Source organism: Strix aluco, chromosome 1 (assembly GCF_031877795.1).
Source record: "Strix aluco isolate bStrAlu1 chromosome 1, bStrAlu1.hap1, whole genome shotgun sequence".
Taxonomy (NCBI): domain Eukaryota; kingdom Metazoa; phylum Chordata; class Aves; order Strigiformes; family Strigidae; genus Strix; species Strix aluco.
Genome location: NC_133931.1, coordinates 130,850,476 through 130,868,473, shown reverse-complemented (window position 1 = coordinate 130,868,473; position 17,998 = coordinate 130,850,476). Strand labels below are relative to the sequence as shown.

At 43.7% G+C, this 17,998-nt stretch overlaps 1 protein-coding gene across 5 annotated transcripts in view; it reads left to right on the top strand.

Moving 5' to 3' along the window:
* Positions 1–862: 862 nt before the first annotated feature.
* The window catches only part of SGCE (sarcoglycan epsilon), a 37,775-nt gene continuing 20,639 nt past the window's right edge, over positions 863–17,998 (top strand). The window contains exons 1-3 of one of the 5 annotated variants that reach the window (XM_074835946.1): positions 893–1,030; positions 13,405–13,509; positions 17,524–17,646. In XM_074835946.1, the coding sequence (XP_074692047.1) occupies positions 964–1,030; positions 13,405–13,509; positions 17,524–17,646 (295 nt within the window). In that variant the 5' untranslated portion in view covers positions 893–963. Of the gene's footprint in view, positions 1,031–13,404; positions 13,510–17,523; positions 17,647–17,998 lie in introns of all 5 variants that reach the window. The other 4 variants (XM_074835939.1, XM_074835953.1, XM_074835959.1 and 1 more) reach the window with 4 other exon arrangements.

Here is a 17,998-nt window from a genome sequence, read left to right as displayed (position 1 = left end):
GTGAAGGGTGACAGCATGGAACAATCAAGAAATTGTGTACAATTTAGGAAATCAGATACAACCTTTAATGGAGGCCACAGAACTGCAAGACAGCAATGCAAGAGTGACAAGTCTCCACACACATGGGAGTCTGGAGCTTGGACCTCTGACCATCCCCTCCGGGCACCCTACTCCGCTAGCTACAGGTGCAGCTGCTGAACTTTGGAAAAAAAACCCACTTTGGATTTACATGTAGAAGAGGCATATAGACTTCAAAAGGGGCAAGATGTTCAGGAAAGTGATGTTGTAAGACCTTTAGCAATGACATCCCCAAGAGCACGCCACACCTGTGTGCACCAGACAAGCTTGTGAGGTGTCCTGTCCTACTGCTTGTGGCCTGGCCTCAAGGGAGGGTGTGGAGCTGCGAGAGGCAGGTAGCGAGGTGTCACCACCGCTGCCTTCCCCTTCCCCCTTCCCTCCCTGCGCATCAACACCTCCTCGCTTCACCACCACTTTCTTCCCGCCACATTTGCACCGCCGGCCTGAGGCGAAAGCGGCCGGGCCCCACCGCAGATTGCGCCCGCCTCTCCGCCGGGAGACCGCCGAACCCCGGCAGGGCAGGTCCCCGACCCTGCCAGGGGCCCACAGGCCGGCCTACCCCCGCGTTCAGGAGGCCTGCGAGCGTCGCTCCCCACGAACCCCGCACCGGGCAGCCCAGCTCTCCCGCGGCCAGCCCGCTCCCCCCAACATGGTCGCCGCGGGAGGGGTGAGGCGGGCGGCTCCTCCCGGCATCCCCCGCGGGGCAGCCGCGCTGCCTGGAGACCGCCGGCGGGGCGGGGCGGGGGATGCTGCGGGCGCTGCGCGGCGAGGCGAGGCGGCGGCACGGCGCGGCACGGCACGGCGCGGAGGATGCGGCGGCGGTGGTTGTGGCGACAGGAGCAGCAGGCGGCAGTGGCGGCGGAGGAGGAGGAGGAGCGGGGAGCGATGCGGTACTGCGCGGCGGGGCCCTGGCCGCACAGCGGGGGAGCCCTCACCACCCTCCTGCTGACAGGTCGGTCACGGCGGCGTTTCACCGCGGCAAGCGGGCACGGGCCTCGCCGACAGCCGCCGGCCGGTGCCGCCGTGCCCCCCTCTCCTGCGGGCTTCGCGTCCCCTCTCGGCAGCGCCGCTCCCTCCCCGCGTTGCCCTCAGGCTGTGCCCCGCTTTCCCCCGACTCCCTGCCCCTGTCGCTGCGGGGCCTGAGCTGCCCTGGCATCCCCCACCCTGCGGCTCCAGCCGCTTCCCGGCGCGCGGGGGAGCCGCCGGAGGCGGCGCAGGGATGGCGGCCTGCCCGCCCCTCGCCGCTCCTGCTGCGGAGAGGACCGCCGCAGCCCTCCCCTCCCAGCGCGGCGCCTCGGCGGGAGCGCCCCGGCTCCGGCGGGGCCCCGAGCTGCGGGAGCCCGGCTGTGGCGGGGGTGGCCGGGGCGGGGGGCGCGGTCTGGCGGTGTGGGAGCGGGTTTGCCGGCGGGGCGCGGCAGCGAGGCCTGGGTGAGAGCCGCTGTAGGGCGGGGGCGGCTCCGCTCCCGGGGCCGGTGGCAGCGCCCGCTGCTCTCCTCCCCTCCCTCCAGCTGACAGGGCTGGTGCCTGTCCCCAGGAGCTGGGCTATTTGGAGCACAGAGGCATCTTTTGTATCCCACCCCCGCTTTGCCCCCCCCCCCCCCGAAAATGATTTCCCGGTTTGACCACTTAATCCAACTGTTAGAGTTAAGACAACAACAAAAGTCTTAATCCTGCTCCCTAATGCATGTAAATAATAGCTGTCACGCAATAGGCAGGTTTCACATCCACGGAGTTCTTCACAGTGAAATACTTCAAGTGGGTCAGACTTAATAGCAGCCCAGCCCCAGGAGTGCCTTTGTGAGACCGTTACTACCCCAAGAGCAAGTTAACAGCAATGTATCTATTTCTTTAGGTCATTTTGTGTCTGAGAGGTCAGTGGTGTATCATCTGACAACAAATCTGCTCAGTATCTTCTTGAATAATATTTAGGTTCACTTCCAATACTTCTTTAAGTATTTGGCCATACTTGTCATAGGATACTGACAGCAGAAGTGACATGAGGCGTTGGACATATTAAAGATGCAGTTAGCATCTAAGCATTAAGTTGTTCAATGTGAGGATAAAACTTTGCATTTGTTAGATGCAAGATACAGCTTTCTCCTTATGTGGAAATTCATTCTGCCTCTTTTGCCTCCCTCTCCCAAGACCAGCTGTGGGACAATAACCAAGAAGGAGCTAGGACAGTCTTAGGATAAGCTTTCAGTATCAATTAACATATTAAGTTTAAAAAGGTTCAACTGAAATGAGCTTCTAGAAGCTGAGTTGTGAGTTTAATCCACAAGTCCCTCCCAGGCTACATGGTAAGGGAGGAGATCTTAAGGTTTTTAGTGTTAACTTTTCAACTTCAAATTCAGACCTTTTTAAGCTTGGTTCAGTTGGATTTTGTTAGTTAAAACAGCAGGATACACAGTTTGAGACCAATGTAAAAAAGGAAGCATGAACTTAAGTTCAGTTAAGCCCTTTTAAAGAGATATTTGTATAAAATTTATTCTTCACCAAAGTGGAGTTTCATAGTATGTTCCAGGTCTGAATTCAGGTACAATATAAGAGAGCTCATAGAAGTTGAATGATGCAGACTATCCCAGGAACTCACCAGAGCTCCTCCCCCATACCCGTTAAGCAAAAAACCCAACCCAAACCACCCCAAAACAAAGATCATTATTTTTATGGTAGCATCTTCCTGCTTTCCCAGAGCTTGACATCTCAACTATGACCACGTGAAAGAACTTCCAACCTCATCTGCTGCTCAGATGAGCCACACCTCTGCATGAAAATCCTTTCTTTTGAATCCTGTTCTTAAGTAGACTTTACAGTACTGAAGCATTACTTAACCAGGCAAAAAACATTTTACAGACAAAATGGAACATGAGAAGTAGCACAAGATCTGTAAATAGATTTCTTTGAGCTCCTCTACTAACAGAGATTAGTTTTTCCCATTTCTGTTGTAGCACTTGATCTACAGAGAAACTTGACTTAGCTTTTTGCAGTTCTTAAGGATGTATGAAACATATACATAAGGGCTTTTTGGAGGAGGCTGGCAGCTGTCAGAAGTCCAGGTTGTCCCCTTCCCACTCCTCTCCTCCCTCCCTGTGGTGAAACATTCAGGGATATAAAGAGGTTTAAAGGGTGTAAGAGTGATTTCAGAAGCCCGACCTTTGCTCCTAGACGGCTAATATAGTACTCACATGGAAGGTACTGACTCTTAAACACTGACTGATGATCATTTTCTCCACTGCTAGAAAAAATGGGACATTGTTGTGAGAAGTGACATTTCATGTCAAGCATTTCTGATGCAAAATAGGTAGTTGTTTTTTGACTCCAGCTTCACAGTAACAGACATGGTAGAAGTTTACTAAACTAGTAGAGATGTCTGAGATATTAGTTTGGCAGAGCAATGAATTGCCCCCATATTCTGCTTCTACAGAGAGAGTGATCATCAAAATGGTTTTTGAATGACTGTGGCCATTTTATGGTTGTTGCCCTATATTTGTACACTACCAGAATTAGTTGTCAGTGCCCGTGTTGTCCCTGGTTTTATCCCAGGAATAGGGAGTCATAGAGCATGGGGTCATATTCCCCTTTCCCTAGAAATAGGTCAAAATGGGAAAGGAGCTCATTAGTTCTCACTTTAGAAGCTGTGATTACATGGTCACATTAACTTGTCATAAAGCTGACCTGCTACCAGAAAACGTTCTCCTGTCCTTCCACAACTAGGCATTTTTCACTGCCTTCCTTGTAGGTGCTAAATAACTTGTACAGTGATACTGTGAATTGGATCACCTGGCTGAAAACTAGACCTCCCACAAACAAAAATCGTTCACAGAAAACAATTTACTGATCAGGACTGGTACGGGATCATTTACACTGGTATGTGCTAGGTGGCCAAGAATGTGCTGGGAATCCTGCCTTTCAGCAGGGCTGCAAACATACACTAGTTTAAAACAACTGTGAAATCACGGTCTAGGGTGGGTATTCAGATCCCTGCACTTGCCTCGCTGTTCGCACCAGAAGTGCTATTGGCAACACTCTGCTGCTCAGCCGCACCCCATGGAGGGAGGCAGAACGTTTCACAAATGATCTAGTGTTTCCAAACTAATACCATAGCATACCAGCCTTTTTTTTCTTCTGTGGATGCAACCATAAGGGCAAAGAAACAGGTTTGCTTCATACAGGGCTCCGAATCTCTCCCCGTGAAGATGTTGCCTGTCAAGTCTCTACTAATCTGATCCAGATCAATAAATAAAATCTATTGTCAATGAGGACTTGCTTGAATAAGTAATTATAGGAGGGAAAAGCTAGCCATTCTGTTAGTATGCTTTTCATTACAGAAGCACATTATTTATAGGTGGTATAGCTTACATGGAGACATCTTAGAAGTCTTAAAGACAAACGGTAAGAAGCCAGCTATACTTTACAGCAGGAATTTGTCTTGTAGACGTAACTTTTAGTGTGTAAAGAGAGGCTTATTTTTGCTCCTTAATGTTTTTAGATTTGGTTAGAAGTTCATTTAAGTACTTCAGGAGTTAGTCACCAAAGTAAAACCCTTTCTTTAGAAGAAAGATTATTTCTTAACTAAGAAGAAAGAATTTCAAACCTAGACAAGAATATCTGCTATGGTACAGGTTTTGGGCTGTTCTTGCATAGATATTGATAAATTTACAGCAGACGCTATCAGTGTAGAGTGCTTTCTTTTCGCAGAGCTCTAGAGGAAAAGAGGGAGTTGCTGGTTTTGATTACTTCCATAGGAATTTGAAAGAAACACAAGAGAAGAGCCAAGAAACCAGAGAACACATATTAGTTTCCCTCCTAATCAGCTGAATTGTTTTTCAAGCAAGTAGTAAGAAGTAGTACAACCAAGAAGTGCTCTAACCTGAGAAGTTTTTACATGACTATCTTACTGAAGTGTTTTCAATGCATAACAGGGTGCTACAGATTAAGAGCTGAAGGTATGGATTTCAGTATTCACTGATAAGTATTGCTGTGTTGGAATTAACAGGAACATGTTACATAGGTCAAAAATATACATTGTTTTCTTAACAGTCTCGTTATGGTGCTCATTATGTAATACCAAAAAACATTTGTTTACATAAACATAAACTGTGTCTAAATGTTGTTACAATTGCAACACAAACAACCAAAATGTGTTTTAAAGGTAGGTTATTTTTACTGGCAGTCCAAGCCATGAGCAGTTAGAAAGAACAATCTAGTGATCAGACAGAAGTCTCAGCGTCTTCAAATCTATGACTTTTCTGAATCCCTTCAGTCTTTTAAATCAATTGCCATCTCAGAAATTTTGAATGTAATTGCAGGGATACTCTAATAAATTCATATCAAGAGGTGATAGAAATGTAGGGGACATCCTGGAATAGCAGGTTTACAGGGTCACCTGGCCATATCCCTTGGTTACACTGTGGGCTTGGGGCTGAACTGCAGGAACTAGCAATGTTTTCCTCACCTTCATGGAAAAGCTATTCTAATTTGGTTCTCTTGTCAGGCCTGCAGTAGGAGGGAGAATGGCAGTGGGTAAATGTTACTATTAATAAAGCATGAGGTTTTTGTTCTCCCAGTAGTTAATTTGCAGCATTCCTAGGAATGCAAATGCCAAAGTTTCACAGTGAGACTGACAATATGCCTTATTGAGTTACTTTTCTTGAATGATCTCAGAGATATATTCAGATGTTACAGCTACAGTGGGTAGCACAGAAACAGGTAGAAAACCATTACCTACTGAACAAAGATGAATAAGCTTAGAAGCGTTTGGGTTTCATTTGAACTTTTACACAGTTACAATAAATGGAGTGCAGAGGGACCTGAGCAATCCACAATGGAGAACTAATACAAATTAGTTCTTATTTCTTCTGTAGTAGCTGTTGTTGAAGGGGATCTTATCTGTTAGAATGTAACCAACCTCGATGTGAATTCCACTGAGAGAATCCACTTTGATTCATAGAAAATTTCCACAGTGATGGTTGCTTATGTACTGCATATTAGGTGAGAGGAAGGGGTGTGGAGGTTGGAAAAGGAGGGAGAGTAGGTGGTAGTGCAGCTTCTGCCTCCTCTAGTGGATGATGTGACCAATTCATAGAATCACAGAATGGTTTGGGTTGGAAGGGACCTTAAAGACCATCTAGTTCCAACCCCCCTGCCATGGGCAGGGACGCTTTCCATTAGATCAGGTTGCTCAAATGGGAAGCCCCATTGCTTCCAGGGAGTGTGCATCCACAGCTTCTCTGGGCAATTTATTCCAGTGCCTCACCACCCTCACAGTGAGGAATTTCTTCCTTATATCTAATCTAAATCTTCCCTCTTTCAGTTTAGAACTGCTACCCCTCACTACACTCCCTGATAGAGTCCCTCCCCATCTTTCCTGTAGGCCCCCTTTAAGTACTGGAAGGCCGCTATAAGGTTTCCCCAGAGCCTTCTCTTCTCCAGGCTGAACAACCACAACTCTCTCAGCCTGTCCTCATAAGGGAGGTGCTTCAGCCCCCTGATCATCTTCTCAGCCTCCTCTGGACTTGCTTGAGCATGTCTGTGCTCCTTATGCTGTGGTCCCCAGAGCTGGACACAGTACTGCAGGTGGGGTCTCATGAGAGTGGAGTAGAGGGGGAGAATCACCTCCCTCGACCTGCTGGTCATCCTTCCTCTGATGCAGCCCAGGATACGGTTGGCTTTCTGGGCTGCGAGCACACGCTGCTGGCTCATAGTCCATTTTCCATCGACTAATACCTCTGAGTCCTTCTCCGCAGGGCTGCTCTCAATCCACTCATCACCCAGCCTGTATTTGTGCTTGGGATTGCCCCGATCCATGCGCAGGACCTTGCACTTGCCCTTGTTGAACATCATGAGGTTCACACGGGCCCACCTCTCAAGCCTGTCCAGGTCCCTCCGGATGGCACATCCCTTCCCTCCAGCGTGTCGACCACACCACACAGGTTGGTGTCATCGGCAAACTTGCTGAGGGTGCACTTGATCCCACTGTCCATGTCACCAACAAAGATGTTAAACAGCACCAGTTCCAATATGGACCCCTGAGGAACACCACTCGTCACTGCTCTCCACTGGGACATGGAGCCATTGACCACAACTCTTTGAGTGCAACCATCCAGGCAATTCCTCTTCCACCCCGAGGGCTCCATCTGTCAAATCCATGTCTCTCCAATTTAGAGACAAGGATGTCATGCAGGACAGTGTCAAATGCTTTGCACAAGTCCAGGTAGATGACATCAGTTGCTCTTCCCTTATCCACCAATGCTGTAACCCCACTGTAGAAGGCCACCAGATTTGTCAGGCACGATTTGCCCTTAGTGAAGCCATGTTGGCTGTCACCAGTCGCCTCCTTATTTTCCATATGCCCTACCATAGTTTCCAGGAGGATCCACTCCATGATCTTGCCAGGCACAGAGGTAAGACAGACTGGCCTGTAGTTCCCCGGGTCTTCCTTTTTTTCCCTTTTTTAAAAATTGCAGTTGTTTCCCCTCTTCCAGTCAGGGGTAAGTTCAACAGACTGCCACGGCTTCTCAGATGTGATGGACAGTGGCTTAGCCGCTTCATCCACCAGTTCCCTCAGAACTCTCAGATGCATCTGATCAGGTCCCATGGACTTGTGCCTCTTCAGGTTCCTTAGATGGTCTCAAACCTGATCTTCTCCTACAGTGGGTGGTTTTTTGTTCTCCCAGTCCCCACCTTTGCCTTCTGTGACTTGGGCTGTGCGGCTGGAGCACTTGCCAGTGAAGACTGAGGCAAAAGAGTCATTGAGTACCTCAGCCTTCTCCATATCCTGGGTAACCAGGTTTCCTGTTTCCTTCTGGAGAGGCCCACATTTTCCCTAGTCTTCCTTTTATCACCAATGTACCTATAGAAGCTTTTCTTGTTGCCCTTGACGTCCCTGGCCAAGTCTAATTCTGCCAGGGCTTTGGCCTTCCTAACCTGATCCCTGGCTGCTCAGACCATTTCTCTGTATTCCTCCCATGCTACCTGTCCTTGCTTCCACCCTCTGTAGGGTTCCTTTTTCTGTTTGACCTTGTCCAGGAGCAACTTGTTCCATCCATGCAGGGCTCCTGGCATTTTTACCAGACTTTCTCTTTGTCGGCATGCATCATTGCTGCTGAGCTTGGAGGAGATGATCCTTGAATATTAACCAGCTTTCTTGGGCCTCTCTTCCCTCTGGGGCTTTATCCCATGATACTCTGCCAAGCAGATCCCTGAAGAGGCCAAAGTCTGCTCTCCCGAGTTCCAGGGTAGCAAGCTTGTTGTGCGCCCTCCTCACTGCCATAAGGATCTTGAATTCCATCATTTCATGGTCACTGCAGCCAAGGCTGCAATGGTGTCATTGGTAAACTTGCTGAGGGTGCACTTGATCCCTTACATTTCCCACCAGCCCCTCCTTGTGGGTGAGAACAAGGTCCAGCATAGCACCTCTCCTTGTTGGCTCCTCTATCACATGGAGAAGGAAGTTATCATCATCCCATTCCAGGAACCTCCTGGATTGCTTATGCTGTGTTGTCCCTCCAACAGATATCGGGGTGGTTGAAGTCCCCATGAGGACCAGGGCTTGTGAACGTGAGGCTGCTCCCATCTGTCTACAGAGGGCCTCATCCACTCAGTCTTCCTGGTCGGGTGGCCTGTAGCAGACCCCCACTGTAATGTCTCCTTTCCCTCTCTTCCCTTTCATCCTGCTGTTTAATTGGGCAGATATCTCAGTGCTGGACACCAGTGGATCCTCACTAACTGCCTGGGTACAAGCTCCGACTTGAGCTGTGGGCTAAGGCCCTTGATGCAAACAGCTCACTGTGATAGATGTTTTGTTTCAACTTGGTGGTGTCAGTTTCTAACTGTTCTGCTCCATGGTTCTCAGCAGCCTGTCAGAAATCTGTGCCATGTGTGGACCTGTGCTTCTAGCTCAGGATGCAGGAAGGACTCTGAGCCAGATGGGATATGCTGTAGAGGAGTGAAAGGGTAGTTTATTTGGAGCAGGATTGTGCAGTAAGAGAGTAAAGGGTAGTGAAAGCATGGCCTGAGGTCCTGGTCTGTGGCATGAAAGTAGCAAGTATGTGTTTAGGTCAGGTCCCAGGTGAGGGTGGAGGTGTGGGAGAGAGGGGAAGTGCTGGCTTTTGAGAGCTGGAGCTGTGTGCTGTGTCAGTAGTGGGAGAGACAGGCTTGAGATCCTACTTCAAAGAAGCAATAAGGAGGATAGGTAAGGGTGCAGGATGGTGTGGGGATGTTAGACTGTAGTAAAGAAACAGGGAAGGTGAAGTTGGTCCATGATACTTAGGTCCTTTTTGGATTGCGATGTGGGCAGAAAATGTTTTGGATATCTTCTCTGTTAAATGTTCTGCTGTAAAATATTAATATTTAAAACATTTACATAAAACGTATGCAAATATAATTGAAGGAAGAATAGTGTAAAATAGTAGAAATATAATGTATATTTATAAAATAATACAAATATAAAAAATAAATATAATGGAAAACAAAAATAAAAGATTAATTAAAGAAAAATATAATTAATGAAAAGAAAATAGAGAACACTGTAGATGTACTTCACCTGGGCATGTTCGAGTCCAGGCACAGACCTGTGAGTTGCTCCTGATGTTACAAGCACTGGTGGGTGCTCCAGCAACTGTGGCAACACGTATAACAAACCGGAGAGCCTGACATTATTAACATGTTTTTCAGCATGAGTACAAGGCTGATTAAATTAATTCTAAACTGTCTCTTTGATAAAATGCATAGTTTGAATCCCTGAATTCTGTAGTATAAGGCCTCTTTTGTCATCCTTTAATCATATTCACAGATCTTCCCTGAGCTTTCTTCATGTTGTCACTGTGCTTCTTGAAGGCTCTATGTAAGTACTAGACACAGCATTTGAACAGTGATCATATCTGTCAAGTACAAAAATAAAATCTCTCTGCACCTCCTTGATGTTGCTGTTTACTTATCAGCCATTCTAACCAGTCTTCTGCTGAAAGCTTTTGTTCAACCAGACAACCTGACGCATGTCCCTAGTTTTTCATCAAAGTTCAGCATCCCTGAAGTGCGTGCTCTGTAGTGTGCATATGACATGCTGCCTTTGTTCCTGGGTATGCATTTACATTTTATTCTGGTGAAGTGTACATCACCGATCACCTTTTTACTAAACAAAGCAGACTGTTCTGTGTTACTAGCATATCATTTCCGTGATTTGTCAATCTCCTAGCCTTTTTTTTAACCTGCAAATTTTATCAATATATATTATACCTCCAGGTCATTCATATATATTTTATATATGTATAAAAAGTCAAATTGCATAAAGCCAATGCCAGAACCCTGTGAGGCCCATTACAAATCTCATATAACAAATTAACTCTCCAGTAGCCCTATTCTCTTGCTTGAGACTGCCATTCCTGTGGTGAAAGCTGTTGAATGGGCAGTGTGCTCCTGGATTATTTCACACCTGTCATTTGGAATCAAACAGATGGTCGTGTATGTGTATATTATAACATCACACTGTAAACTCTAGGATCTGAAAATAGGCACACTGATTGCTTTTCCGGTTCCCCTGTGAAATGCAATGTAGGGTGGAGAGCTGGACAGGTAACCACTTTCATCCCCACAGCTAAACCTAGCATAGCTTGTGAACTCAGATCAAAGAAAAGACACTTACTGATCATCTATATTAAAAAATGCATCTTATTTTGCTTGGTGCTGGTTTGTAGCTGACAAGCCACAAAAATTGCCCAGCTCATCCTGTTGAAATATTGGAACAACTTTATTTTACCTTTTTGTAATTTCTTGAGCGTTCCAAGAATTATAGAATATTTACACTAAAGGTCACATGCAGTACTGAGTTGGATAGTCCCTAGGACAGTATTATAGTAAGACTTGCAATGTATGCAGCTCAGTTCAGCAGGGAGAAAGTTGTCCATCTTGCAGGACATGTAAAACACTGGGTGTGGATTAATATTATTTTTTTTATTAAATCAGATCCTTTGTGTATATTTGAAATCAAAGAAACTTAACAGTAATTTGTAATTTAGAAACATTATTGTGTTAGTATGGTAATTTGAAAGTGTAGGTTTTTTTTATTACACTTGTGGTTTGAGCCCAGAGGGCAACTGAGCACCATGCAGCCACTTGCTCTCACTCCTTCCTCCTCAGGAATGGAGAGGAGAAGATAAAACAAAAGGCTTGTGGATCGAGATAAGGACAGAGAGGGATGACTCACCTATTGTGGTCATGGGCAAAAGACAGACTTACTAGGGGAAGAAAAAGAACATAAATTTAATTCAAACACCACCAACATTTAACAATCAGAGTAGGACAGTGAAAAGTATAACCACATCTTAAAAACACCTTCCCCCCACCCCTCCCTTCTTCCTGGGCTCAGCTTTGCTCCTGATTTCTCTACTTCCTCCCCCCAGTGGCTCAGGGGATGGGGGTTGTGGTCAATTTATCACCCATTGTTTCTGCTGCTCCTTCCTCCTCGGCGGGGTGGGGGGCACTCCTCACACTCTTTCCCAGCTCCAGCATGGGGTCCCTCTCACAGGAGACAGTCCTCCACGAACTTTCTCAGACATGACTCCTTCCCACAGGCTGCAGCTCTTCACAAAGTGCTCCAGTGTGGGTCCCTCCAGCGCGTTGTAGTCCTCGCAGTAGTGCTGAACTACAACAGTGTGGGCGTCCCTCAGAGTCCTGGCCTTCTTTGGGCGCAGCCACCTGCTCTGGTGTAGGGTCCTCTATGGGCTGCAGGTCGACATCTGCTCCACCGTGGACCTCCATGGGCTGCAGGGGGGCAGCCTGCCCTCTCACCACGGGCTGTAGGGGAGTCTCTGCTCCAGTACACCTCCACCTTCTCCTTTCTTTCACTGACCTTGGTGTTTGCATAGGTGTCTTCATCACAACTCCAATTCCTCCTCCCAGATTCCCCTTAAATACGTTATCACAGAGGCGCAGCCACTGTCGCTGATTGGCTCGGTCTTGGCCAGAGGTGGGTCTGACTTGGAGCCGGGGGAGCTTTGAGAAGCTTCTCACAGGGGCTACCACTGTAGCCTGCCCCCCTCCAAAACCCCTGCCACACACACACAAACCCAATACACACTTCATCCTCAATTCCATTTTAGGTGTTACCATTATAAATGACTCATTCACATGCATAGATTGAGCATTTGTGTATCTTGACTACTGCTTAAGCCAGATCTGTTGGGCCTCCTAAATTCTGTTTGGAGAATGTGATATCAGTAATGTAATAGCTGACTGGTGTAACTCTGTCAGCAGAAGTCTTCACAGATGTTTAAGCTTCTATTGTAAGTGATATTTGCATACTTTGAGTGTTTGCCAATAAGTCTTCATTTCTTCCTGCAAACTGTATGCAAGTACTGCTACTTGATGTTTCTAATATTGCTATTTTTACAAGGAAGTTAAGATGCTGATCCGATAATATCTTTTAGCTGGGGTTTGACGTGAGTTCTTGCTCCCAAACTGTTTCAAGAGAAAGACTGTTTATTATGGCCACTTTCCCTTTCCTAGCATCTGACTGAAATTCCTTCCCTCTGCACTTTCAGTTGACAAACAGCTGATATATCTATTATTCATCACAGAAGAAAGGGAACAAAAGAACAAAAAGTGGGAAGTGAGGAGGGAGCTTTCTCAGGCAGTTCTGCTACTGGTGAAACAATCATTCTGTCAGTTCCACAGCTGCTTTCTGGCTCCTGTAATCATTTACTCCTCAGCACATTTAAACCTTCCTGCACCTTCAGCTTCACTGATGCAGCTGTTTTCAGGCTGTGTTCTAGCTGTGTGGGATGAAGACAACAATTTTTAACTGGTTCTTTTTTCAAAATTGATTATTGGTTATGCCTGCAAGGCAAAGCGATCAACCCCATGTGTCTTTATATAAGCAAAGCATCTTTATATAAGCAAAGCTGTGCTCTTGATTATATTACTTTTCCTTACTTTGGTCAAAACATACTATGCTGCTGAAAGTAACTTTAGATGTGTCTTTTCCTGTATGTTAGGTTTTGCCAGTGCGAATATATTTATCAGAGAATGTTCTTCATCATCTTTATCAGTATAATTATGTCAGCAGAAGTGTCTGCAGAGGTTTAAGCATTTAGTGTAAATTTAGCTTATTTGGAAAAACTAGTGTCAAAAAAGTGACTGTCAGGAAGATTATTATGTATTTATCTATTCAAATCAAACACCATCTCTTTTTTTAACCTGAGGTTTCTAAACTCTGAACTGAGTTTAGAACCTGATTTAGAAGGCATCTGATCCCATCTGATACTTGGTTTGTGGGAGTCTGTTGATCTGACTAATTTTTTTTTTTTGCATTTGTTTTATTCTGAAAAGCTTTTTTGTTAAGCTCTGCTGATGGCAATAATGGAACAGTTAACTGGACGACTAAGCAAGCCCACAGTTATATTATCAGCAGAATAAAGGCTGTTGAGAAGAATGGTGAGTTTAGGCTGTAAATTTAAATCCCACGTTGGTTCAGTCAAATCTGCTTTTAATATTACTCTTGCTTTTTCAGTCATGTCCTTGTTTTAGGAATAAGGTGCTATTTCAAGGTAAGTACTTTGGAAAATTTCACATTTCTTCAATCTTTTAAACATTCACAGACCTGTGTGTCTTTGAGTCTTCCCCAACTTTTCCTGTTCCTATAGCTTTGCTTAAAATAATGGCTGTGTGTATACCTAATATTGCACATCTTCTTATCACGGCTGATTGCTTGGAGGTACCTCTGCAGTTTGCTTAATACAATAACTTGTCTGTAACAATTAAAATCTTTTCATATGCATAGATGACAGTAAAATAGTCTTTTTACATATGTAAGTACACACAGAATATTTTAGTTAGTGTATACCAGCTGAGAAAAGGCTTTGTGCTGATTGCCTATCCAGGCAGGCAATCTGGATTGGCCCCCAAATCAAGTTATTTCTGGGGTTGTGCTTCATCTGCTAAAAATCAATGGAGAGAGAACCCACTGAAATTCCCAGAAAAAAATTCAAGGTGGATTTTTTTTTTTCTGAAGATCATCAACATAGAGTCTTCAACCAACATGGTAAATCTTCTGAAATTTCTGGAGGTGGGGGTCATCTGTATCTGATAACAGGCTCTGGGCTGGAGGCTGATACAATCCTAGCTGAATTCCTGGCTGTGCCCATGTTCAAGACCTACAAGAACAACAGCCAGGACAGTTTCTATACATGTTTCAAAAAGTGATGTGTATTTTCCAACCTTCAGTTCCCAATTAATCTACTTTCGCAGTCTCCAGAACTTCTAACCTTTCTGCACAGATATATCTTGGGATCTACAGAAAGTCCTCCAAGGGGTCTGGAAACAGGAAGGAAGAAAACACTGCTGTTGAGGTAGCTGATACTGTCTTTTTTTCCAGCCAGAATTGGTTGTGATCCTATGTAGTGAAGATTTTTAATTTCCCCTGTTAGTTTTAGAGAAGCCTTTCACAGTCCCTGAGGTTTTTATCTGCCACAAGGAATTTGCCCAGGCAATTCACACCTGGCAGTCTGCTGTATGAGATTAGTATCTAGAAGTTGGTAAGTATATTCAGTTTCACCCCTAGATCACCTAAGATGATTGCACATTCATCTCCAGTCTCAGGCAGGCTTATGAAAATAATTGTGGGTTTTAAAAGCTTTTGAAGAAAATAGCATTTCACTTGTTTCTATTGAAAAGCAGTGATTGCTGCAGTGGGCTGAAGACTCATCGTTTTCCTTCTGATTTTGAAGGAACTTCATAGGGGAAAAAGAAGAGAGCTTCTCTGACAGGGGGGGTGAGAACTTTTGAATTCTTAATTTCCATACTTGTGTCATTACAATGTGTTTGTCATAAGATAAAATAGGTGTGTGGGGTTTTTTCCTTTCAAGAGGCATTTTTAGACTTCCACCAAGATCACTGTTTTATATCTGCATGAAATCCTGATTGGTATGCTTACTTCAGCATCAGAGAACGTCTCGTTACTAGGAATGGGCAGGCATTTAGTGGTGGCGATAGATTTCCTCTGACAAAAAAAAAAAATGTTATATGGGTTTTTTTCCAGTAACTGCTGATTCTATTATCGTTCGTCCTTTCTAAAACTATTGCTTATGGAGAAAATATACATTACTTTTTCACTGTTCTTCCTGTTTGAAATGGATTTTCATTGTAGAGTCAAAGCATCAGAAATGGAAAAATTGATTTTTTTTTCCCCCCACACATTTGATGTGTTTTCAGCCAGCCACCATATTTTTGTCAGCTTTTCTGCTCTATTAATGTTATTAATTACTTTTTCAGCTGTCTTAAAAATATTTTAAAGGAAATTAATTAGTTTCCTTGTTCTATTTACAGATCATTCACAGAAGTGAGTGCAAAAGTTTTTTTGGGTCATCAATTTACTAATTTTAATTATACAGATCAAATAGCTATGTTACTGTACTTAAATCAAGTCTACATAATTAAAATTACAGTAACTAGTTTATTAACCACACAAAATTGTAATAACCTATTTAAATTTCAGGATCCACTTTATTTTTTCTTTAAGGTAAAATTATTAGAAAGGTATTATGTCAGTACTGTGTTAAAAGTGGTTTCCAAAAGTGAGAGAAGGCAACTGCTGTGGAATTTGATCAATAGTATATCCAGAGCTTGAGACTATTAATTCTGCAACATCAGGCTTGAAGAGTGGGAAGTATGTAACTAAATGTAGAGGACTACATTACAAATGTCTGCATCTCCTCTCAGCTACGTCTGCAGTCAGTGGAGATCTAGTCAGTGTAGTCAGGAATCTAGGACATGATTCATCTCATTTTACAGGAGAAATCAAATTAATCAACCCCTAGAAGTGTCTGTTTCTTTTCCACTGACTATAAAAGGAGCCTGACTAACTCAGTGGTGGATGTTGTTTCTGTAGGCATCTAAAATTAGGTGAGATAGATTCCATACGGAGTACGTGGTGCGAGGGGATGGAATGTCTGTGATTAATGCCTAATTAGCAGTGGCTTTTTAAGCAGATCTCAAGAAAGAAGGTTAGTATAATCATAAGGCTGGAGAAATTATACTGGGATTAGAAAATTACACCAGTTTGAGACACATTTCAAATGTATTTTGCTTATTGATCCAAGTGTTGAAAGTAGCCCTTTGTCTTCTAGGAGGTACGGGTTTGTACCTATGAGTTTGTTACAATGACTGAAGTCTCTTTCGGAGTTGCTTTTCCCTGTGACCTTACCCCCATGCTGTATGGCCTGTAATCTTTGTTTGGAGATGTGACTTCACATGAAGTTTCTTTCAGTTTAGCAAGCAAGGCAGGTAGCTATGTATATCTGCATCTGTGACTTATGTTTATTTACCGCTTGTGTAATCCTCATCTCATTGACGAAAATTATCAGCAGTGATTGATTCTTTCAGGGCGCTGACTTAAAATTGAAGAGTAGTGTGGAATAGTAGTACAGCCTACAGTGCGTCCTGTTAAAACACCATGAGAAGCACCTATTAGATCAGTATTCTCCATTTATACTTAAATTTTTAAACATGGCAATAAAGTGGTTTCTTACCCATTTAATGTATCATTGATTTTTGTATTCTTCTAATTCATTAAAATGTGTATATAGTACTGTGCCAAATGTGTTATACCTAAATAAGATTTTATTTTAACAACTAAATTTGTAACTGCATAAAAAATAGCATATTGCTTTTACATAGGCTGGTTGTTCTGAATTAAGTTTCCTTCAGGCTTTTAATTCTGAGTCCTGTAAAATACGGCTTCATTTTTTTGTTTGGAATCAGTGACACCTGTCTGGCCTATAAATGCCCATGTTCTTCTGTTTTATCCTTCAAAACAAGCGTAGCATCTTCATTAATGAGCTCTCTAACCAGATTTTTAGATGTATGTTAACTGAACTTGCTGGGTCTAAGAAAGTCTGGCTTTAAAAACTCGTAGAAATCCTGAGCTGAAGTGAATTGCTTTGTCCTTTTCTGCACAAGAACTGAAAAATCTGCCATTTCCATTCAGTAAGGAATCAGTATCATCGATTGGTAAGGTTCCTCTGTGTTTCTCGTGTTCCTTATTTCTATGTAAAATACCAGGAAAACATGATTGTATCATTCTTTTGATGTATTTTTATTCATGTAATATTACAAATAAACCAACTACAAAATTACAATAGCCTCCCTCAGTTTGGTGGTTTTTTTATTGCAATAGAAATAAAGGGTTCATGCAACTTCTGAAATACTAACATAGTCAGTTTTGTTTATTGCCATTTTGGAAGGGATCCTGTTGGGCAGAGAGAGGGTTTGCTCTGTGTTCTGTCCCTAAATCTGTGCAACCTTTTAAAAAAACTTATTAACAGGTATCTAATACTCATTGCTTTCCTTCTCCCAGATTGCCCACATTGCTATTGAAATGCATGCTGTGTTATCTAGAGCATGTCTCATTTTTGCTTTTTTCTGTCTCTTATCTTCCTTTCTGCTTTTCAGTGTACACGATTCTGTCTAAGGTGCACTCTGATCGGAATGTATACCCTTCTGCTGGAGTTCTTTTTGTTCATGTTTTGGAGAGAGAGTACTTTAAGGGGGAATTTCCTCCTTACCCAAAGCCTGGTATGGGATGCTAACATCTTCCATATTATATAAAAATGTAGAAAAAAAAAGTTTAAAAGATTTCAAGTCTATTTAGCATACCTTAAAGTTCGGCATGTAGCATACATAGGACAGTTTTTAGTTTCTGTTGAAATATCTTCAAATAAAATAATGTATGTGGTCCTGCAAGTTTAAAATGTTCTGGTTTGTGATCATCATTTGGGAAAAGATGCATATAATTGTGTATTGTGAAAAATGTGCTTAATAATTTGGGAAGGCGTGATAACACGTTACATATAGGAAGTATACTTTTTCACTTTTGCATTAAATATGAAATCATGGATGTTTAATAATTACATCTCTTAAAAATGCT